Below are 24,563 nucleotides of genomic sequence, written 5' to 3' on the forward strand. Positions count from 1 at the left end.
GGGGGTCATCTTATACGTCCAGTCGTCTTATACGCCGGAATATACGGTAAATCAGTGGAAGCCTACAGGGCTTCATTCGGACGTGGGGTTTGTTGTGTTACATTTTCCTGGTTATAATCCCAGCACTTCTGTCTCAACTTCTAAAGTTCCTTTTTCACTGCATCACCTGTTGCATTATGGAACTGTGGTTTGATGGATAGACCAACATGTCATGCTAAATTTTAAATTATGAGATTTTTCTCATGTTACATTACGGTACAATGCAACACTCCCACAATCTTCCAGCTTTTTCTGGGAAAAAATAAGGCGGAAATGATCGCTAAACTTTCAATAAGATCCCGTAAAATGTTGAAATTGTCAGGAAAGGAAATGTTGGTGAAACGGAATAAAGCCCTACCTAAATACAGTCCTTGACATTCTCCCCTTTCCATAGTGACCAGATGCTTAGCACCTGGGAAAATGTCCTGGATTTACTCCTGGGCAGTTCCATTTGGAAAGTATCTAAGGGAGCAGGCCTGTGAAAGTCACACAGAGATCTCGCCTAGTCACTGCCAGTCAGAACTAACAAGAAAGCCCTAAGGAAGACTATCCAAAGCAGCCAAAATCCCAACCAAAAGAAGAAGATATGCCGTGTGGCTCTCAGATGCTTAACAATTGCCCCTATTTCTTAAAGTCCAGTCTTTCTGCCCCGCTGCCAGTAATGAATAAATGAAATAGTTTGCTGTCCTTGAACATGGGATTTCATTGCCAGATGTAATAGCTATTAGCTTTTGATAATGGGGCTGCAACAAAACATTTTTAGTGTGGGGTGTGTTCTCTGTTCACAATTCCAGGCACTCCATTTCCACTCCTCACAACAGTCAGCATTCCATCAACACTGAGCAAGCTCAGCTCTCACTGAACTGTTTCAGGGAGTTGCCTCTTTTTATACTTCTGCAAACCTGCAAATAGCTCCCTCTTGGTGGTGTTGTTTTGGTGGCACCTTGCCCCCAAAGATTGGAAATACTGTAGAGGGAATGGTTTGTTTTGGAGAGATACGTCCACTTATCTTTAAAACAAAAAAAACACCAATGAGCCACTCACACCTGAGGTTTCCTAGCATCTTGTGCCAGTGAGTTCCATAGGTTAATTGTTCCTGTTCAGCATCCAGATGGAGCAGACAGGTGACAATAGCAATGGCAATATACTGTGATCCTGCTGCTTGTTATGGAGATGAAATTGGCAGTTGACTGAAGCAGATAAGATCGTTCCATACTCTGTTCTGCTTTCCACTTGTGGTTTCTTAACATTCCCCTGACATGACAGACTTTGATAGCATTAACAGCTAGGCTATGTCTCTTAATTTATGCTACATTATTATTGCTTCACTGATATTGGAAGACAAATGTTCAACTTACAGAAGCCTCTCTTTCAAGACCATGCCCACAAAGGGTGGGGGTGGAGAGAGAGAGAGAGGGAGAGGGAAACAGCCTCCAATATATTTTCCGTCAATGCCCTTTAAAAAAATATTAAAAAATCAATTTTTGTCGAGTTTTTACACTGCACATAAAAGACTGTGGCATCAATTAGCCTTAATTCTTTCCTCTCTCTCTCTTTTTTCTTTTTTTGGAAAACCTCTTTGTAGGAAAATCTCATATTTCAGCAATTTGCATTATCCACACAATCTCCTTTGAAGTTCTAAGTTATGGTAAGAAAAGGATCCACTTATCAGCACATAAAAAATGTTCAAAGCTTATAAACTCCCTGAAACAGATGTACATTATCATTGGATTTGCCTTTCTCTCTCTGCTGTTGCATGGCTAATAGAGTTTCATATGCCCTCTCACATCCTCCCTTTTAGCATCTTTTCTCTACAGAAGCCTGCACCCCACTGAGCCAATCCACACTTCAAAAGATTTCTGTCTATCTATTAGAAACAAAGCACAAAGTGAGAACATATGGCCCCTTTTAAATTCCCCACATTTAAGTCAATATCGTTTCTTTTCTCCTTTGGCAAAGAAACATAATAAGGTTTATCTCCCCCCCAGCCCCCCCAACCACCTCCTTGTCATATCCCCCCCCCCCAAAATCTGCAAGCTCCCTTAAATTGCTCCTGCCAATGTTGCAGCTACATTTCACATCAGAGTTGGGTGTGCGTATGTGCATGAAGATGTAGATATACACCTTAACTCTGGCTGTGTACTCCTTGACAGCTTAAAATGCAGCTAGGCCATTATTTTCCTGAATTTGGATTGAAGCTGGCTGTATTTCGTAAGAAATGTCAGGAAAGGTATGGATTGTGGCCAAATGTCTGGAGTGCACCGCTTCTGAAACCAGCAGTGGGAGTGAATTGGATGCAGAATAAACAAGAATGTGTATAAAGCTTCTATTGGTGGGAGAGAGGAATCCTTCACTCTGTTATGTTTTTTGAAAATGGCTTTTGTTGCTGTTGATCCAGCAGATGCATTTAGTTGATGTCAGTGGGGGACTGGGAAGCACCCCAAAATGCGATTTTCAAAGGATAGAATATGTGCTTGCACAAAATAAAACATTTTTGAATGCCACAATCAGGTGATACTTACACTATATTAGAATGACCTGATAAAGGGGCAGCAGCCAACTGCATATTTATTTGATGCGACAGTTCCAGGTGCAAGTTGAAACTTGCAAGCAATTACCTTTTAACTTTTTAATGGTTTTTATTGTACAATTTTTTTTGTTTTATTGCTGCTTCTTTGAACCCAGATTTTAGATTTCAAAATATAATTGCAGCCTTTTGTTTAAAAGCAGGTTTTGAAGGCACTGAAAATTACAGAAGAGATCTGAGGACTAGACTTTGCCGCTGGTGTTTACATGAAGCGGAATGAGGCATTAGAACCCTGGACCAATTGGTAGGCTGCAGATGGGGGTTCTGTTTTTGAATGCTACTCCACATTTTTATATTATTATTAATAATAATTATTATTATTGTATTATTATTATTATCATCCATGTGCTTATATCCCACCCTTCTTTCTGTAGGAATCTCAGGGCAGCTAACATATTTAAGATAAAATAATCATAAAAACAATAATTAAAAAGCACATCAATATATATAATGATCAAAATATAATCCAGTGTTTTCATAGATATTTTAAAAATGTAATTCTCGGTCTAGAGCAGTTCAGTCAGGATTCTGCTGTACAGTATGTGCAGATTAGACCTCCTGCTGGATGTTTTTAAACTGATGGTTTCCCAAGTAAAAAAAAAAGATGGAAGCAAGAGCCCATACAGATGACCCAAAATGGGGACATTCCAGTGGGGGTAGTTTGGTTGTCTGTATCCTCTTTGCAGGAGGCAGGGAGGAAGCAGGTTTTTTGGTGAAGCGTGTGGTAGAATGACCAAGAATATCTAATCCACACATTAAATACTCCAGGGTTTCATCAGGGCCTTCTAACAACTCTGCAACATTTCTACCAACCGTCAAGGTTGTATCCAGGGAAAGACAGGACCACTCAAAAGAATGAAACCCAGCAACAAGCCCAGCCTCACCCCCGCCAAGTTATTTTTCAACCCAGGAGTGTTTCCAGCCAACTTGACAGTCAATTTCGATCTCTGGCCAGAATCTCCTTGCCAACAGTCACCATTGCATTGTTGATACTGCACACAGTCATTTGAAGAAACTAATTAACATTCACTCTAATTTGGAAACTATTGCTTCAGGGTCTGAGACAAAGAAACAAGGAAAAACACAGCCAAATGCTCGTGGTGCCCTCAGGGCAGCAATACAGAAACTGAATTAGTAATGGAGGTGGTGTTTTCATGAGGACAAAAACACTTGCTTTTTAGAGATCTAAAATGTTAAGTTTGGCCCAGGGGGCTGGAATTGGGGAGTGGGGGGGGGGACTCCTCCCTTGGTTGCTCTTGATAAATGTGGCCTCACTGTCTTAGAAAATTTCTAATCCTCATGGCAAAAGACCGAACTTTAGGTCGATCAAAAAGTTTGTCCCCACAGATGCTGGAAATCTGTTGTCAAATCAAGATTCCATCTACTCAAGACGCAGGTTGCTTTTTGAGGTGTTCCTGACTAGGCCTCAGGCTTTTTTGAAAACTGAATTCGGGTTTTGCATTGCTCCCACCATTTTATGGGCTGACAAGTCCAAGCCTGGTTTAAAGGTAAACAGCACCAAAGCATGATGATTATCACTTTGAACAGTCACACAAAGCCCACACCAAGAAAGTTGGGAAGTGTAGCTTGATAAGGGTGCTGAAAGCTGCTTAGGAAAAAACCCTATTCCCCTCACAGAGTTCCCCCGAGAAGAGGAATTGATGGTTAAACCACCCTGGGAACTTTGGTTCTGTGAAGGTTATAAGGATCCTCTAACAACTCTCAGCAACTTTAAGAAACTACATTCCACATGATTATTTAGAGAAAGGTGTGGCTGTTTAAGTGGTATGTTACTGCTTTAAATGTATAGCATGGATGGTTACCATGAAAGGAAAGCACATGTTGCCTATTAGCACCTGGCTAAGTGGGCAAAGTATCCCCCACTGTGGTGAGATGCATTCTATTTCTAATTAAAGTAAAGCAACTTTCTAAATTTGCACCTGTATGTCTAAAGTAGCACTTGTAAATTTCATACAGACCTGAACAGCCTTTTGTCTCCCCCACCCCCACCCCACAATGCATTTTGGATTTTTTTGGCATTTCCAACAAATCTCCAACAACGCAACAACCACAACATAAGAGGAGTTTGCCGCAGCATCAGTGAAGGTCCTCGACCATATGACCAAAACAATTCTGCTTTTTTTTTTAAAAAAAGTCTAGAATACAAATGAATGAAAATGAAATGAGAACTGAAGGAATGATGATGCTGAACTTAACAAAAGAAAGGGGAGAAAACGTCTGAACTAGTAAAATTTTTAATTAACAGGGGTTTCTCTTGGCACAGTTTTGCTATTAAATAAATAAAGCATTTAGTCAAAACCATCTATATTAACTATACAAAATACTGAAAAGCAACCTTTTTTTTTCCTTTTTCCTTTTTTACAAAAATGTTATGGAGGCTTAAGAGTTCTGTGAATAAAAAATAATCCAGAACATAAACTGTGCTACAAGACATGTTCAGTTATTCACAATTAATGCACATTGATACAAATGCAAGACAGTATTTAAATACTGTATGTTTCTACATAACTGATTTGTTTGTTTAAAAAAGCACATTGATGCCATGTTACTAAAGTTCATTTGCATTTCACAAAATCTCAGCAAGATATGGTTTGCATTTTGGAAAGTGTACAAAACATCTCAACCAGCCAACCCCCACATAAGACACCCTGTATTATTTCCTTCAGTATTCACCTTAGATTCATTGAAAGCTTATCTCTACAGAGATCAATGACAAAACACCCATTGATTGGAATAAAGATGAACCTTCTCCCCCTTCCTCTGTACCCGGGAGCCATTTTGCTGCCATCTTTTCTGACAGAAAAACTTACAGTGCCATTGGAAGCTTGCAGGTTCAATGTCCTGACTCAGTTGATCCAAAAGGAGGTAAGCTTAGTTCCCAGTTGGGTGGTAAAACCTGTGTCTGAACCAGCGGTGTCATGAGGATTGGTATTTGGGGCCCCCACTTTGCATGACCCTCAAATGCAGCACCCCCCTGGTAAGATCATTAAATCCAGTTTTAGAATTACCTAATTTACAACTGCTGGTCTGGGATGTACCACTTTAATCCACAGGTGGAGGCTCACATACAAAAATGTCCCTTTAGACACATGAACATATTAGCAGGTCAGGGAGACTGTGGGAAAGTAAACCAAAATGGTCAGGGGGTGGAGCAATTGCCCAACAGGGAAAAAGTATCAACTTGTAGGTGTTTTTACCTCCATTGTTAGAGGCAGCAATGCTTCTGAATACCAGTTGCTGGAAATCACTGTAAGGGTCCCACTTGTGAGTTTCCCACAGGCCACTGTGAGAACAGGATGCCGGACTAGATAAGCCATTGGCCTGATCCAGCAGGCTCTTGTTGGTTATGTTTTAGTTTAGCAGAAAGGTGACTAACAGTGTAAATTGAGGCTTTAAAATATTAATAATAATTTATTGTTTTATGTTCTGCCCTTCCTCTTGAAGGAACCCACGGTGGCAAACACAGCAATGATAAAGCATTAAAAACATTTGGAAATTATTCTAGTTAAGGAATATATAGCAACCAGTGATCTCGGGGCTGTCAGGAACAGTGTCTGCTATCAAATGCCTGACTAAAAAGGAATGTTTTTAGATTTCTCCTGAAAGTAAGCAATGAGGGAGACAGATGCACGTCACTCAGGAGGGCATTCCACTGAAAAGGCCCTATCATGGAACCAGGAAGCCCACAGTGGTGACACCAATAACTCTATATAACCCCCAGGTAATAGGCCATTGAATATTAGTTTGGCGTTTGTAGCAATAGGGGTATTACTAGGATGGTTGTGTGTCCTCCTTTACAGAGAGCAGTTCTCCATTTGAAACGGTCACATATTTGAAGAGTTTTCTGGTCCAAGTCCTCCCAATATAATGCATTTTTGCCCGTAATTCTTATTAACACATATACACTTTATCCAAGCATGTGCATTTTTGTACACATTATGGGGGTGGAAAACTGCATTGCAAAATCAGAGGAGTGAGCATTTTGAAGGCTGTCTGCATTTCACTTTGCCTTTTAAATGTGAACCAAAACAAAAACTCTACCTCCATCCCTAGAGAGAATACAGATCACCTGGCCAGTCTTTCTACCATATCTTTTCTATTTGAATTTTTCAATATTCTGGACATGTGACACATGCACATTTTGTGCAAATCTGCACCCTCATGCCATGAACAAGCAAGTCAACAGGGAGGAGGAAGAGGATCCTGGCGAGGAGGGGTGTCGCCGGGACTGGGACACACTGGAGCAAGCTGGGAATGGGGAAGGAGAAGATTGGTGTAGGAAGTACTCACAGGGTGATGGAAGATGATGAAGGGATGGGGGTCAGTGCACAGGAACCAGAACAGCAGGACTCATCAACAGATCCAGAGGGACCCGTCTCCATGAACATGGTGGGCTTTGAAGTGTAGGGAGCAGTGGGCGATGTGTTCCAGGAGGCTGAGACAGGCAAGGGCCAACAGCCCAGCTCCCTAGCTGGCCAGGTGAGGTTCACTAGCTTTAGATTTGTGATTTCTCAGCTGGAGTAGGCTTGGAACAGGTGAGGGTCACATGGCTCATCAAGCCCAGATGCTGCAATCAGCAGCAAAGTGTAAAAGGGCAGCAGAACTGAGATTCCTGCTCAACTACCCATGTTGATGGACCTTGACTTGGGATGCCCCAGAATCTCTGTGGGACACTGGGCATGTGAAACTGGACTGGGGATTTGACATACTGACTTGCCACCAAGTAGGCTAGGGGTTTAGGACACCTCGTGATCTTTTTGTAATGTGGCTTTTCTTTCTAGATGGTGCATAGCTGCCCTGCTTGTGGGCTTGTGAGCTTATCAAAGGCAATTAGGGGAGGGGGTGTCACAATGGGAAATGGAATGTAGGACTAGACTGGCCTTTGGTCTGATTCAGCAGGGCTCTTCTGGCACCTTACGGTTCCAGCATAGCCTTCTTTTCTCCAGCATGCTACCTGCCAAGGTTCAAGGTAAAAAAAATTCTCTTATGGAAGAGCTTTCAGGCATTTGAACCCCCAACTGGCAACCTAAAACAATGCACCTCAGAAGCAAGCTCATCACCACCACCACAATGAGAACTAGGCAACCGTACTGTGTGTTGGCAACTTTTGGTCAAGAGCAAATTTAACCATTCACATCACGTCACTGCCATTTTGCACCTACACAAAACCAGCCTTGAGAGGCATTCTCCTAGCACAACCTTGAGTTGATTTCTATCCTTTACCCCTAACCACATACATATAATCCCCTATAAAATGATTTAAAAGGTGCTTATCCGGGGGGAAAAAACATCTTAAAGGTTAGATTAACACACCCCAAAACACACTGCCAATGCTTGGACTAACCCAGGCATCCCCAAACTGTGGCCCTCCAGATGTTTTGGCCTACAACTCCCATGATCCCTAGCTAACAGGACCAGTGGTCGGGGAAGATAGGAATTGTAGTCCAAAACATCTGGAGGGCTGAAGTTTGGGGATGCCTGGACTAACCCAACAAAAATCTTGTAGCCAACACATCCATGACTCTCTCCTGAACAAAATGGATTGCCGGGGGGGGGGGGGTTATTGGGAGGAGTGTTGCTTAAATGTAAAGGTAAAGGTACCCTTGGCCATTAAATCCAGCACTCTGACATGTTTTCAAACTGCTAGGTGGGCAGGAGCTGGGACCGAACAACGGGAGCTCACCCCGTCACAGGGATTTGAACCGCCGACCTTCTGATCGGCAAGCCCTAGGCTCTGTGGTTTAGATAGACCACGTCCCCTTAAAGACTCCTAAAACCATTGCTAATGTGATTTCTTTACCTCCTTCTGTGTCAAAGAGAGATATGTTGTTCTGCATTGTTGGAGTTGCCTGATTGTATGTGGAAAACATACAACAGATAGGAAGAAAACAGCAAAGGGAACGACAAACACCACTTTCTTAAGAACCTAAAGACATGGCATCTTTTCTCCAATGGAATGTGTTACACTCGTGGGGTTGCATGCAGTATAACAAAAATCACTTGGATACATCAGACTTTGTTTAACACTATCATATAAATAAGCTTATTCCTTCTACTAGGCATGTGATATGCCTTTTTTTCTTTTTTGTAGTCCATAATTATATATACATTGGAGGAAAGGAAGGGTTTGATAACACAAGCAGCAAAATAGACTAGAACAACTCAGTGGTTAAGTAAAGACTGTTCTAACCAACTTTCCCCTCCCCAGTTTTCTATACAAAAAAAATTCAGCATATAAATAATCTTTTTTTAAAAAAAAACTTTAGAAATTCAAAGGATAAACCAAATGGGCTAGCTGTCACACAGATTAACACACTTTAAAAGATCTTGCCAGACATAACTGGACCAAATGTTGACAGAAGGAAAATAACACTCATTGAAAACATGGCTGGTTTTGTTTTAAAAGGAAGGGGAAAGCATTGCTTAGATTTTCTTTTTGAGGCAAGAGTTGTAGAGCTAATGAATAAGTGTTAATTCTGATCACCAGCCACAACCAGGTCAGACTCTTCAATGTATTTGCCGTCACTGTGCACATCACGCTTCCTTCTTCAAAGAGAACAACCCATTTTGAACTGATCAAAATTTGAGCTGGCTCCCCAGTATTTTTTAAAATGGAAGAACATCTCACAATATTGTAAACAACAACAATTACAAATACTGAAAGAAGATAAAAGCAAAAGTAAATGCTTAAAAAAGATTCCACACTGTTTTGTTTGTGTGTGTGTGTGTGTGTGGTCAGAGACTTCCTTTTAACTTGCAAATGCAACAAAGGGGTCCTGGCTTACTAGCTTGTTGACTGGTAAAGGGGCCAAGGACTGTGGCCAGAGGGGAAGTGCATCCCTAGAACAACCCCTCCCCAAGATCTTTTTTTTAGTGATGGCCACCAACTTTGATGGCTTTCAAAGAGGATCAGAAAAATTCATGGAGGATAAGGTTCTCCATGGCTACTAGCCACAATGTACTATAATTTCTGCCTCCACTGTCAGAAGTGGTATGCCTCAGAGTGCTGTTGGGCTCTGGTCTTGCTTGCTGGCTTCCCACAGGAATCTAGGTGGCCACCGTGAGAACAAGTTGCTGTACTAGACAGGGCACTAGCCTGATCCAGCAGGCTCTTCTGTTCTTAGGATTTTAGAAAATCATAGAATTGGTAGAGTTGGAAGATACCCTGAGGACTATTCCAACCCCCTGCAATGCAGGAATATGCAGCTGTCCCATATGGAGATCGAACTTGCAACATTTGCATTCTCAGCACCATGCTCTAACCAATTTGGCCCAGTAGTCTCTAGTTGCTGGTCCCAAGCTAACCAACTCTTTGGTCATGCTTGCTCCAGGTTTACCTTTGACAGCCAGTCATGACCTTTTAGATCAGGCATCCCCAAACTGCGGCCCTCCAGATGTTTTGGCCTACAACTCCCATGATCCCTAGCTAACAGGACTAGTGGTCAGGGATGATGGGAATTGTAGTCCAAAACATCTGGAGGGCCGAAGTTTGGGGATGTCTGTTTTAGATCATGACTTAACCTGCTTTATGGGATGGAGGTCATCTGATAGGAATGTGGAGGGGGAGAATAGAAGACAGATTATTTTTGTTTGTTTTTAAAGAAATGGGCAGAAGCAATAGATGCTGCAGAACCAAAAATCAAAAAGCAGCTGGGAGATTGGGGTGGGGTGAAGGAACACACATACTTGTATGTTCAAAGAGCATGTCCAAAGAGTCACTGCTTTAAGATTAAAATGCTTAAAATTTTTTCAAAAAAACAACCCACAGATTTGTATAAAACACAAAAAATGTACCTGAGAGTGTGTATATTCATTATATATTTATATTTATATTTATTTATATATATATTTATATATATTTGCCAATGTTTAACAGGTGAGAAAAGCAAGATTCTGTCCACAACTCTCTTTCTCTAAAAGAACAATGTTGGGAAATGAAGGAGCAGGAGAACCAAGCAAAAGAAGAAGAAATACACAACCTGCAACCTATTTAATGTGAGTGTATGTGTGCCCATACACTCCTAAAAAAATAGGAAAACTATAAGCTGAAAAGTGAAAGTTAGCAATGGCCCAGCTGAGTAACAATATTGCTGTCTTATATGCCTTTGTTGTCAAAATGGCACCCAAAGCAAATTTAGAGGAAGGCATCTGATATACAAAGTGGTGTGTGGGGTGGTGGTGGTGGTGAAATGGTGAAAGTAAGACCCTCAGGAGATTGGCTGAAGCCAGCAACAAACCAACTTGTGATGTCATCACAGGGTGACAACCAAGAAGGGATAAATGGGTGCAGTCTACCTGCGCCCCCTTGCCTCTGAGGCCTATTTCACTCTTCTGGTGCCAAGACCCCACAGATCCTATGAAGAGCCCCTATCCAGATTGCAATGGAACGCACTCCTTAACGATGGCTTTCCAACACACAACAGCCGATAAGAAAGAGAAAATATATGTTTAAATACTACCCAATATATAAAGCAGACTGTAAAGGTGTCTGTTTAAAAAGAAAATGGTAGAAAAAAAGGGGGTGGGGAAATAAGTTGGAAAATGTAGCTCTGTTGACAAATATAGTTAGTTATTTCCACATAATTAATATTAAGATATAGCTTGTAAGGAGGTGAGGAGTAAAACATATACAGGCTACATGAATGCAATCGAATAAAAACAACCACCACCCCCCCAGCCCCACCCCGACATAGCACAATACAATCATTAAGAAGTTCTGAATTATACGAGAGGTAGCAGCTGTTTATATTCCCGGAGTCCAGAACCTTCGAACATTGCTCCCCTGATGATGGGCTTGTGTGCAATGAGGCAACGAATGGGACAAGCTGGGTGTCATAGCCATATTGTTTTGCAGCATCTCTTCCAGTTACCGCGGAGGAAGGGATCCTTGCCAGAAGTGCATTGACAACCTGTGTTCAAACACTCCTCGTGATGATAGATATGGCTGTTTGCTCTTGTGCACGGGTGTTCTTGTATAAGCCAAACTTTAAATCCACAAATTCATAAAGTAAGCTACACAGTCCCACATAATATAAATAGTGTTAGGTTATTATTATTATTATTAATCTTAGTGTTTTCATATAACTCCTAAGATGGGTGCTAGCAGAATATTAATGGAGTAGCAACAAGGTTAATAAGAAGAACACTTTTCTTCCGGAGTGTGGCAGCTAAAAAGGCTTCCTTCATATCAGGATGGTTCACTAACGGACGGCAGCAGGGGGTCCATTTCATGTCTGGTAGAAGTGGTGATAGTGGTGATGGTGCTCGTGGTGGTGGTGGTGCTCGTGTCTCTGAATCATCTGCCCCACTTGGCCTTCGTACAAGATGACAGCAGGCAGGTCTCTCACATGCTCTTTTTCGAAAACCGTCCCGGGGGGCTGGAAGGTTTTGCAGACTTGGTGAGTCTCTTTGGCCCTCTGCTTGTGTTTCTTGTAAGCCGGCTGAGGCTGCATGGGGAGGTAAGGGAGGTTTGGGCCCAGCCGCGTGGTGGGGGAAGCCATCGGAACGGAGGCCCCTTGGACGGGCTTACTCCTTACGGCCCTCCCTGCGTTGGCAGAAGAGGCATTTCTGCTCTGAGCTTTGGGAGACTTTGCAAAATGCCTGCTCGCATCTTGGCTCCGCAGCCTCTGCTGTATCTCTGCAAGCTTTGCGTAGGAGGCTTCCATCAAACTGATGTGGCCGGGGTCCGCTGCTGGAGATCTGCGCTGGTGGGCGTGGAAGATTTCTGGCTCATGGGAACGGGACCTCGTTTGGTTTGCGACTCGGGTGGGCGGGTCGTGTTTTTGAGCCGCTGGTGGGGATCCTGAGAAAGAAGAAGTGGAGCACCTGGTCATTTTAAGGCTCTAAGTACTGATATGACAACAGAAGCAGGAAGCAGCTGAAGAAAAATAAACCAATGTACCAAACAGAGGATGAGCTAAATATAATAATAATAATAATAATAATAATAATAATAATATTTTGTTTAAAAGCAGCTCCGTAGCAGCTGTATAAATGATCATTTTTACACTTGGTCAATAGAGTTGGAAATTTTAGTTTAGTTCTCACTGGGTTCCAGTTACTTGAGCACCTACAAGTCTAAACATCCAATTTTAACAATAATAAAAAGGACGGTTGGAATAGATGAGATCTAAATAATAATAATAATAATAGTTATAGTTGTTGTTGTTGTATTTATTTATATCCCACTTTTTCCCTGACAGGGACTCAAGGCGGCTTACAGCTAAAATAGAAACAGCTAAAAAAAAAAAAAGAAAAATCCAATAATAAATAAATAAATAAATAAAATATTAAGAGTGTGTGTGTGTGTGTGTGTGTGTGTGTGTGTGTGAGAGAGAGAGAGAGAGAGAGAGAGAGAGAGAGAGAGAGAGAGAGAGAGAGAGAGAGAGAGCATGAGATATTAAACAAATAGATCACTACAATAGCTTCTTTAGGGAGCAGCTAAATTACAGAAAATGCATAATATACCTGGCCCAAACTTTGACGTATAGTTTTCTATTCCTGCAAGATCCAAATAGTGGTTTCTCCTTTCAATGTTTTCATCAACACAATGACGATAGCATCCATTCTGTTCAGTTTTGGCTTCACCATGGTGGTACCTGCGAGAAGGAAGGGAAATTGCAATGCACATATTATTATATCCAAATCAGTGAGCACACACTGAAATGATGAGCTTTGTTTTGAAGTTACGAGACGGTCAGTACTTCTGGGAGCAATGCTCCTACAAAATTCACCCTTGCTGGAATTCCTTGCAATGCCATATTCAATAGTAGCACACGTGTAATGTTGCTGGTGTCCCAGCACCTACAGGAAGCTGGGAACACACCTTGGAGGGTGGGGTCCCAGCTGTAGCAGCAGAGAGAGCGAGGCAGACCAATGCTTCAACACAATTTTAAGTATTTTATTGTTTTTAACAAGTTTGCTTTTATTACTTTGTATTTTACAATGGTGTTTAAAAATGTTATAAGATCCCTTCAATCCCAGCTTGGGGAAAAGGCAGGATATAAATACTTAAAATAATAATAGTTGGTCATGGGGTACCCCTTGCAATCCTAATGTATTTTGCAAAGGGGAGATTGCAGGTAAAAACTCCAGGAGATAAAGAACACACTCCCGATTGGAGGGGAAATAGTTTTAATAAAGCTGGATCAACTGCTGGCTGAATAAGTCCATCTCTCTTTCTTGTTCAAACACTACCATTTCATATATAGCAGAGCTATTTCCTGAGAATGAATTTCTGAAATACCAGCCATTTATGAGCCAAACAAGGAAAGGAGAAATGGGAAGAATCTTAGCTTTAACGACGACGAGGCCAAGAATGTGGCACAATAAAATGCACCATGTCCCAACAGAACGATGTCTACATATGTAAACAATTTATTTAAAAGAACAAAAACAGACAAGTCATTTAAAAAAAAAAGACACAAAAAAGCCTGACCCTTTCAAGGAGATTTGTGTAACTGCTAAAATGCAACAGAACAATCTCAGATATGCAGATGACACAACTTTGATGGCAGAAAGTGAGGAGGAATTAAAGAACCTTTTAATGAAGGTGAAAGAGGAGAGTGCAAAATATGGTCTGTCGCTCAACATAAAAAACAACAACAACCAAGATCATGTCCACTGGTCCCATCACCTCCTGGCAAATAGAAGGGGAAGAAATGGAGGCAGTGAGAGGTTTTACTTTCTTGGGCTCCTTGATCACTGCAGATGGTGACAGCAGTCACGAAATTAAAAGTCGCCTGCTTCTTGGGAGAAAAGTGATGACAAACCTAGACAGCATCTTAAAAAGCAGAGACATCACCTTGCCGACAAAGGTCCGTATAGTTAAAGCTATGGTTTTCCCAGTAGTGATGTATGGAAGTGAGAGCTGGACCATAAAGAAGGCTGATCGCCAAAGAATTGGTGCTTTTGAATTATGGTGCTGGAGGAGACTCTTGAGAGTCCCATGGACTGCAAGAAGATCAAACCTATCCATTCTGAAGGAAATCAGCCCTGAGTGCTCACTGGAAGGACAGATTGTGAAGCTGAGGCTACTTTGGCTACCTCATGAGAAGAAAAGACTCCCTGAAAAAGACCCTGATGTTGGGAAAGATTGATGGCACAAAGAGAAGGGGATGACAGAGGACGAGATGGTTGGACACTGTTCTCGAAGCTACCAACATGAGTTTGACCAAATTGTGGGAGGCAGTGGAAGACAGGAGTGCCTGGCGTGCTCTGGTCCATGGGGTCACGAAGAGCCAGACACGACTAAACAATAACAACAACAACAACAGAGATAACTTTCTTTGCACATACCCCTCTCAATAGCAAATTGGTAGCCACTGAATTTATTACGGTATTTTTACAGCCAGGACGTGGAAGAGGCATTTGTAGGATGTTTTCAAGTGTCAGAATAAGAACCTGGCCACCTTGAGACTATGCTCTTTGACTTGTATAAAGGTAAAGGGACCCCTGACCATTAGGTCCAGTCATGACCGACACTGGGGTTGCGGCACTCATCTCGTGTTATTGGCTGAGGGAGCCGGCGTACAGCTTCCAGCATGTGGCCAGCATGACAAAGCCGCTTCTGGCAAACCAGAGCAGCGCATGGAAACACCATTTACCTTCCTGCTTGGAGCGGTACCTATTTATCTACTTGCACTTTGATGTGCTTTCGAACTGCTAGGTTGGCAGGAGCTGGGACCAAGCAACAGGAACTCACCCCGTCGCAGGGATTCGAACCACCGACCTTCTGATCAGCAAGCTCTAGGCTCTATGGTTTAACCCACAGCGCCACCTGCGTCCCCTTTGACTTGTATAGGGGGCATCATTTGCTGATCCACTCTGGCAGGAAACATAGTGGGCCAATCCTGATCAAGAGATCTCCCAATTCCTGGCTAGGAGCATCATGCCAAGTTTCTCTAAAAATGCTATCTGATTGTTGTCTTGATTATTTTCGTCCAAGGTTGGACTATGCTTTCAACCAGTCCTCCCTGGTTTGGCGGCAAACAGTAGCAACTGGCCTCTTCAGGCATTTGCTGGGGAATCAAAGGCCTTGCAGGGTCCAATGGTGAGGGAGGTCCATCCTTAGTAAGTGGCTACAAGGCACCATGTTAAAGTTTCTACATTGCTGTGGAGCAACGCCATCTTGGGGGCCACTGTGGGAGATATAAAATGGTGGCTACCCAGCAGCAATTGAAAGATCACTGCTGCTACCAGATAAGGCCAGAGTGGGTGAGGGGTGCAGGAATGGGCCCATAGAGGATAGTATGTCAAGGGCTCCCCTTCGAGCCTGGGGCAAGCTTTAGATCCCTATCCATGACACACCTGATACCAGTCACATTCCATGACACACCTGATACCAGTCACATCCTGATACCAGTCACATTCCAAGTTTGTTTATTTATTGCATTTATAGCCCACCTTTTCCTCAGGTTGCTCAAGGTTGGTTGCTCATTTAATCCCTACAACATCCCTGGGTGGTAAATTAGGCTGAGAAGCAGTTACTGGCCCAAGGTCACCCAAACTAGAACCCTGGTCTCCCAGGTACTAATGTGACACACTCTAACCACTACAGCACCCTGGTTCAAAGAGCCGTAGCAGAAATAGAGAGAGGGTCTCAACAGTTGCCCATAACTGTGCAAAGTCACCAAAGCCCATTTCTGAGAATATCTGCAGACGCTGTTGTTGTTCTATAATTGTGCATGTAAAAAAACAAAGAAGCAGGCAAAGAAGATGAAGGATTGTTTTAATCTGTTCTGCAATGGTTTTTTAGATGGCAAGCGGGCATAACTCGGCACTTTCACTGTGCTGCATTTTAAATGTGTTGCTACCTGCACAGTGCCCCGAGGATAAGGTGGGATAGACATCAAAAATACATGAACAAAACTGATGAAAAGGCATGATATTGGGGCAAATCTTAGCCAAATGCTTCTCTTTGCTAATCTTTGCCAACAACATGACAAGATGCTTTTCAGGGAAACAAGGTCTCTTCCCAGACTGGCATCCAAAACAATATTGTGCATTCCTTCAGGAGATACAACTTCAAATAAATCCTGTTTTATCTAATCTTTTCAAGGCTGCAAGTATACCTGCAGCTGTGCATGAAAGGGACCACTGTCTCTCTGCTTTGCTGGAAACTGATGCACCCTGAGTCACACCAGAAAAATAACACACACACACACACACACACACACACACACACACACACACACACACTTTTATTATTCTCTGAAGGGCATTTCTCAAAATTCTTTTTTAAAGCACAGATCATCATTTTCCTTAAATGGTTCACAAGAAATCCTGCTTCCGATCTTCATACTGTACATTGTTGTTGCCTGCCAGCAGAAACTCATGCTGCTATAAATCTGTTGGCCTTTCAGGTTCCAAAGGGGTCTTTGTCAATTTTGCTGCAAAAGATCAACTATGGCTACCCCCTTTATTGTGAAATGCAGTTGCCAGGAGGTGAGAGGGCTCTGGTTTGGATCGGGACCTTAGCAGTGGGGGTGGGAGGGAGGGAGGTTAGCCCTTTCCTCCAGGCGGTTTTCCCAGTTGAAACTGCCCCGATGCATACAATTATGAGTGCTGTATGTAGCATGCAGGTAAGTTACATGTGTTTACTTGTGGTTGGCAAACATCTTAAGATGGGCAACACCTAAAAGAGAGCAGTGCAAGCAAAGAAAGATTGGTGGTGGCTTTAAAGAAACATAGGTATTTCCTTATCAATAAGCTTTCCATGAGTGAAGTGAGGATTTGGCAGCAGCTGGCAATGCAGCCTCTGAAGCAAGGTCTGGAGAAAGCTGGACACATCATTACTGAAATGGAACATGCTGTTAAGCCTGTAATGCTTGGAAGTCTGTAACTACAAGGGCGCAGCCAATCAGATGGGGCCTTCTCACCAGATTATCTCCTGGCTGGGCGATGAATGAATCAGGTGGCAAGGCCCTGTTTGATAGGCTCCACCCATGTGGTTCCAAGATTCTATGCATCATCATGGCAACATAGGAGCAAGCTGACACAGCAGCGTTTGATGTAAGCCCAACATCTTTTTCTTTAGCAAAGAATCATATACCGCTTAATAAACAAAAACTTCTAAATGGTTTCAAAAAGAAAGAAAGAAAAGAAAACATACATATGAAGATCAAAACAACAAGGAGACATAGCATTTATCAAAATATAGATGAAACCAGCAGAGGTTTAAAAATCAAAAATGCATAATAAAATGACAGGTCTGAGTAGGCTTACCTAAAAAACAAAATTTAAATCCTAAGGGCTGACCTTAAAGATCCCTAATCATGAGACAAATGAAGACTTGCTCCAGCTCACCTGAGGGAGCCCCTCTGCTTCTTCTCACAACTCCTCAGTTCTTCATTGGCCTTGCTTTCCGTTCGGTGCCTCGAGCTCTGAAGATCTGCCCCCACAACACATACACAAAAACCATGTTCATTTTCCTATTGTTATTATTTTAAACATTGTTTTCAGAATGAGCAAACAACAAACATCTCCCCTCACCAAGAGTGCTACGTCTTGCCATTTCTCTCTTATTATTGACATTCTTACATGGCTTAACAAATGGGGGCCATCTGCCATTGAAATAAACTGAGCAGGGGAACATCATCTCCTCCACGACCACACTTGGAGGGAGTGGAAGATCCAGCATCCACAGAAGCATTCTCTAGTTGTGTGTTATGTGGAGGGGGAGAAATGTTTGGGGGTCAAAGGATAAAAGAGATTTAAAGGAGATTGGGGATCAGGATCCAAAAAAAGATTCTCCAGTTAAAAGGATCAGGCAGTAGGTGGTATGAAAAGCTGCCCATCAGAGATGGCAAAACTGGGTTAAATGGACAGACAACCAACTTGGTAAGTCAGTTTTATATGCGTCTGCGGAAAGAGTTTTCAAATATGTTATTGGAAATTCAGAATCAAACTCCTACCAGCATGGTTCAGTAAGATACTTTTCTTCTTCTGACTCCCATCTGGAGCTACGGTGAGCTTCACCCGCAAGGTTTTACTGGAGCTGGGAGAGTGGTTTACTGAAGCATCAACTACTTCATAGATGGTATGAAGCAAGCTGGTGATGTCCTAGAATCAAGGATGAAACAAGCAGAGGGAGACAAATCTGTTAAGAACAGAAATAAAGAATGAGGTGCTTTTTCCCCATTAAGAGAAAATCGCCTCTTACTTCATTCACATAAATTTTCTCTTGTTACTATTGACAATTCCACAGCAATGTGTTTACATTCTGTAACATCACAGCAGCTCATTCAATGGCAGAGTGTCTAGGAAAGAAGACGACGACCAGTTTTGACAATTACGTGCGTAAGATGTCTGTTTCAAATGCTGTTATTGAGCAATTTGGGGGTTTCTTTTTGTTATAGTTAGCAAAAGTTATGTCCAAACTGTTTTAACTTACACGATGGCTCTTCAATTAATGAACTGTATTAATGACACAAATATCAGCTTGCCTCCTCATTGACACCAACCATATCCATTCACTTATCAGTTCTTTGTGTCTCTTCTGTGTCCCTGGACTAATTCCAGGTACTTGGAGCAAATGAGATATCCTACTTTGTGCAAGTATTGGAGGGCCTGCCAGTTGAGAGCTTGCTTCAGTGCAAAGTCAGACTTTCACATGCTGACCCTGAAGCAACATCCATGCCAATTAAAAACCAAAAACCCATCTGGTTTTATCAGAGGAAGAAGTGAGACTGCAAGTGAGACTCCATAGGCTTGCGAGGTAACAATAATATCTTGGCTCCTCCCTCTCTGAACTCCCTCCATGGTCAGCCATTCCATCTGGCTCAATCTGAGGAAGGGGCAAGGCAGCAGGGAACAATCTATTGGCTCAGCTTTGAACAGCTACCTCCATTCGCAGCCTTTCCTCTGAGTGCAGTAGAATGAGAGAGGTGAGACATTCACCAGTGGCAACTAAGACAGGAGGGAACTACCACCTGGCTAATCCTCTCTTCCCCAAACCATGCAGCTGTTACAGTTCTTGAACTTCCTTATTTTTCAATCACTCCCCTTCCCTTCTTAGTTTCTGTCAAGTCTGTTAAACCCCAAGCAAATATTTTAAAACCATCATGTACATAAAAGTGCGCTGGCAAGAAGGCAGCGTGCAGATGCAGGAAGTAAATAAATAATCACATGAGCTCAAAGAAATGGAAAAGGTATGTAACAACAAGATATCCTCTTAACTTTTTCAGGAATGATCCTGCCAACGACATTCAACAAGGATCTAGTTGCCACTCAGAGATTCATCCCTTGATGAGGTGCCTGTATCAATCCATTGCACTACCTTTTATTCGAGGTATTGTTATAGAAGGGAATTCCATGAGTACTAAATGTTACATCTGAATGAGCTCCCCAAAATGTGTGCGTTTATTTTCCCAAGAGAATCTGACAAGTTTTAGGAAAGAATGGTAACATTCTAGCTGTCCATTGCTTTGCCTGTAGTAGTTTAGGTACTTTTTTTTGCATGACATGCCAGAAGGCATTGACTCACCAGAGCAAATGGCTTAAAGGAGATAAGACCTTGAGCCTTCGAGCCCAGAAAGGCAGGTTAATTAAAAGCCAAAAAGGTTCAATCTCTACTGTGAGTTATAACTGAAGTTAACAGAATGACTCCATATATACACTGATTCTAACTTAATATATAGTATGCTCATGTCCATCTACCCCACAGAACTCTTCCTTCAGTCTCATCTCTGAACACACTGGGTGAGTTATGTCTCTGCTCACACGTACACACACAAGCAAGCAATATCATTCAAAATCTTCTGGCAGCTTAGATCCATCCTTTTGACAACTTATCCAAAATGCCAAAGCTGTTTGGTAGGAGACAGATGGCCACCTGAGCATTCTCACCTATCAGAAACTCCATTAACAAACCCAGCACCTCTAGAAACAAGGCTCCACAGATAAGAGGCAAACCCACTACAGTGCTTACAAGGAATTTCCTTGAGGAACAGTGACAGCACACACGGGCAACACACCTCTCTTTGAAACCCCAATCTGTTTTCTAACACATCAGGTCAAAAAGTTCAGCACTTCACACATGACTAAGCTGAGAAGGTTTGGATGGCTGCAAATTACTTTGCTGCTCTTCAGCCATAGGTAGTCTCCACTGCTGGAAGGTCCAACTCAATCAACAGTTGTCCAGCATTCTGATTGTGTCATTGAGTTCTTGCCTGGCCTTCTGTACCTCCAAGACACACATACACTCATCATGTAACCTGCTACGAAAGTGAAGTTCTCTGTAGAATGGGGATACCTCAGTGGTACAGCAACTGCCTTGCATGCAGAAGGTTTCAGGTTCAATCTTAAGTAGCTCCTGGTAGGGCAGGCAATTCCCCCTGACTGAAATGCCACTCCAAGTCAGTGTGGGCAATAGTAGACTATCATGGACCAACAGTCTGACTTGTTTCCAAACAACTGGCCATGCTGGCTGGGACAGATGGGAACCAAGAGTCCAACAACTGGATAATTGGTTCCACATCCCTGAGCAACCCATTAGTAAACTGAAAGACTACTGAAAAGGGAGAAAAACTCCTCACTAGGCTGAAGATCTACATCAAGGATGGGTGGCTTATGGCCCTCCAGGTGTTGTTGAACTATAACTCCCATCATTCCTGACCATCAGCCATGCTGACTGAAGCTGATAGGCATTGGAGTCCAGCAACTTAAGGGTTACCCATCCTTGACACGGACTGAATGTGTGAATTTGGCTTTCACTGGCCAAATTATTATGTACAGTCATGTGTCATAGGTGTGTTGCTGGCTACCCTCGAGCAACGACACTCCAAACCATCTTGTCTTTAAGACTTTTATTGTGGATATTATTTACAGTGCAAGAGCTTCATGAAAACATGTCTACTCAGTATCATCAGATTCTCGCAATGGCGCTTTTCAGCTCCTCCCCCAGCAGAGTAGTTTGGGGACCCCAAATCTCTGCCCTCTGCGTTTGCGAGCTGCTGATCGCCTCAGTTCTGGGGTGAATTTGAAAGGACGCCCCTCTGATGTTTCCCCGCTAGAAACCTCTGCTGGCCCCTCCTCCCTTGCTGGTATCACGGGCTGTAGGCAGTGTTCCTGGATGCTGCCTGAGCCCTGCCCCACTCCGCTCATTTCCTCCTTCCTGTCTCCTGCCCCTCCACTGATGTCAGAGCCGTTCGAAGAACTGGAGTTGATGAGGGGTGGCTGTTCCCTGTAAGCCCACCCCCTGACATCCTGGGTGGTGGGGTGGAATAGGATTGCACTGCTGCCCTGTTAAGAACATAAGAAATGCCTGCTGGATCAGATCAGGCCAGTGGCCAACTTAGTCCAGCATTCTGTTCTCACAGGGGCCACCCAGATGCCTGTGGGAAGCCTGCAAGCAGGACCCAAGTACAAGAGTCCTTTCCCTTCCAGTTTCCAGCATCACTGCCTTCAACTGTGGTGGCATTGTATATCCATCATGCCTGGTGGCCACTGATAGATAGCCCTATCCTCCATGAACTTGTCCAATTCTTTTCCAAAGCCATCCAATGTGTTCACCATAATCATATTAAAAACCAACATGCTGAACCACAAAACCAGGATTCCACCTAAATTTGATGTCTCGGTCGCAAAATCTGGGTTTATATACTATACTATCAAACCTTTATTAGGCATTTTACAAATAGAATCGCAAGAAAAAGAATCACATACAAAAGTATTTAAAATGCATACAAAGAGGCAAAAACTCAGCTACTCCCGCATTCACCTTACGGTCAATGTCAGACAGGCAGAATCCAACATTTCCACCATGCTGCAGTGTCAGAGCACCCAGAAGGGGGGACAACACACGTTCACGCAGCATGCTGTGGAGTGGACAATGAAAGAGAATATGCTCTACAGGATCCGGCACATTCAGAGAACATCTACAGTATCTCTTGTCTCTGGGAATGTTCTGATATCTACCCCTGACAAATGCCAAGGGAAAGACATTCAGTCGGGCTAGCATAAATGCCCTACGTTGGGCTGGGATTATTAGCTTTGTAATATAGTTGACCCTATTATCTAAGATATTTAAATCATAGAAAATGGGGGGGCAAACTCTATTTGCAGCTGCCACAATGTTTTGTCTTTCAACATCCTTTAATCTGATTTGGACATTGTGGAAGATATATTGCTCACTTGAATTATACAGGGGCTCCAGCTCAATGCCTATGGATCTAATTTTGTTTTCTATGGATCTAATAAATCTGGGTTTATGCATGTGAGGTGTTTTCTTTCAACACATAAGTCCTGTAGAAACACATGAAATACTCACACTGGTGGTAGATGGGGTAGACTATGGTCTGCTGTTCCACACACACACACACCGTAATGCATAAGGAGGTACATTTGTTAGGAGTGGCCCATTGTAAAGATGTTGTGTGCAGTTCTCTGACCATAATTAGATTCACAAATGCTTCAGCCTAGTTTCAAGGTGAGAACGCATTAACTGCTGTGCATTTTTCACCTCATTATATTTTATGGAGAAAACCGCTCTCTGACCTAACTGCACAATGTTTACAAGGATTTCCTTAATCTTGCAACACATATAATAATTACGTTACACTCATGTAATTTTCACACCAAGGTCAGAGGTAGCTTAGAAATCCTGCCAACCTTGCTTAGCCCAAAAAAGCTACTCAAGACCATTAGGTCTACAATCTTATCCTTATTTACCTGGATGGAAGTCCTAATGAACTCAGTGAGGCTTACTTCTAAGTAACGGAATGCCCTCCCATCAGATGTCAAGGAGATTAAGAACTACACAACTTTTAGAAGACATCTGAAGGCAGCCCTATATCAGGAGGTCTTGTCATTTTATTATGTTTTTATATTCTGCTGGAAGCAGCCCAGAGTGGCTGGGGAAGCCTAGCCAGATGGATGGGGTATAAATAATAAATTGTGATGATTATTAAACAGTTTTAAGATTGGGCTGAGAGTAAATGTATTTTTCTTACAAAGCAATTCTACGTACTCAGAAGCATGTCCTATTGACTTCAATGGGACACACTCCCAAGTAAGTGCATACAGGATTGCAGTCTTAGGCAATCGTTCTGTGCCAGTGTACCAGTAGTAGTACCTCCAGCAAACATATTTTAAAATCCATAGAAATAGCACCCTGAAATGCATTCTTTTAAGATAAATCGTGTACATATTAGGAGAAATGCACAAATGTGTACAAAGTTTTGTGCGGATCTTCTCCAATAAAAGAAGCTAAAACTGAAAAAAGGAGAAACCTGTTTATTTATTGTATTGTATTCATTGCATGTATATCCCACCTTTTTCTCCAAGGAGCTCAAGCTGGTGCACGTGGTTCTCCCTCTCATTTAATCCCCACAACTCTGTGAGGTTGGTTACGCTGAGGGGCAGGTAATGCCCCAAAGTCACACAGTTAACCCTGGTCTCCCAGGTCCCAGTCTGACACTCCAGCAACCACAAACACAAAAATTAGAGAAACCAAGATTGACAGGCTCTTCCAGCCCTAACAGAATCTGGTTTAAAAGACCCAGTGTGGAATGGTGGTTAGCGTAAAAACGTTAGGCTCAAATCAATAACAACCCCACCTTCGGCAAATATTGGAACCAGGCCTAAAGTAGATCAGGAAGAAAGCAGTGAGGGGATGTGAGATAGGAAAAGACGGAAGGGAAGAGAGAGAGAGAGAGAGAGAGAGAGAGAGAGAGAGAGAGAGAGAGAGAGAGAGAGAGAGAGAGAGAGAGAGAGAGAGAGAGAGACCTGGTAAGCTGAAGCCTCAAGGCTGGCAAACTCTGTATGCTCTATTCCAAGTCTGAAGTCCAATTATTAACAACCATATGAAGCTAATTACAAGGCAGCTGACAAGCTCCCTAAAAGCCTCTCGTGATATATAACGAGTTCATTTCTGCATGGCACAAGGAATGCTGGGAAGTAATATTAGCCAAGTTTT

At 42.6% G+C, this 24,563-nt stretch overlaps 1 protein-coding gene across 3 annotated transcripts in view; it reads right to left on the reverse strand.

The window, feature by feature from the left end:
- Positions 1-7,626: 7,626 nt before the first annotated feature.
- Positions 7,627-24,563, reverse strand: part of NKD1 (NKD inhibitor of WNT signaling pathway 1) — a 119,092-nt gene continuing 102,155 nt past the window's right edge. For all 3 annotated transcript variants that reach the window (XM_060276089.1, XM_035117054.2, XM_060276088.1), the window contains 4 exons: positions 18,562-18,709; positions 17,954-18,038; positions 13,115-13,245; positions 7,627-12,449 (listed from right to left, as the gene is read on the reverse strand). In XM_060276089.1, coding sequence (XP_060132072.1) covers positions 11,875-12,449; positions 13,115-13,245; positions 17,954-18,038; positions 18,562-18,709 — 939 coding nt within the window. In that variant the 3' untranslated portion in view covers positions 7,627-11,874. The remainder of the gene's footprint in view (positions 12,450-13,114; positions 13,246-17,953; positions 18,039-18,561; positions 18,710-24,563) is intronic.

This window comes from Zootoca vivipara, chromosome 6 (genome assembly GCF_963506605.1).
Source record: "Zootoca vivipara chromosome 6, rZooViv1.1, whole genome shotgun sequence".
Lineage (NCBI taxonomy): Eukaryota > Metazoa > Chordata > Lepidosauria > Squamata > Lacertidae > Zootoca > Zootoca vivipara.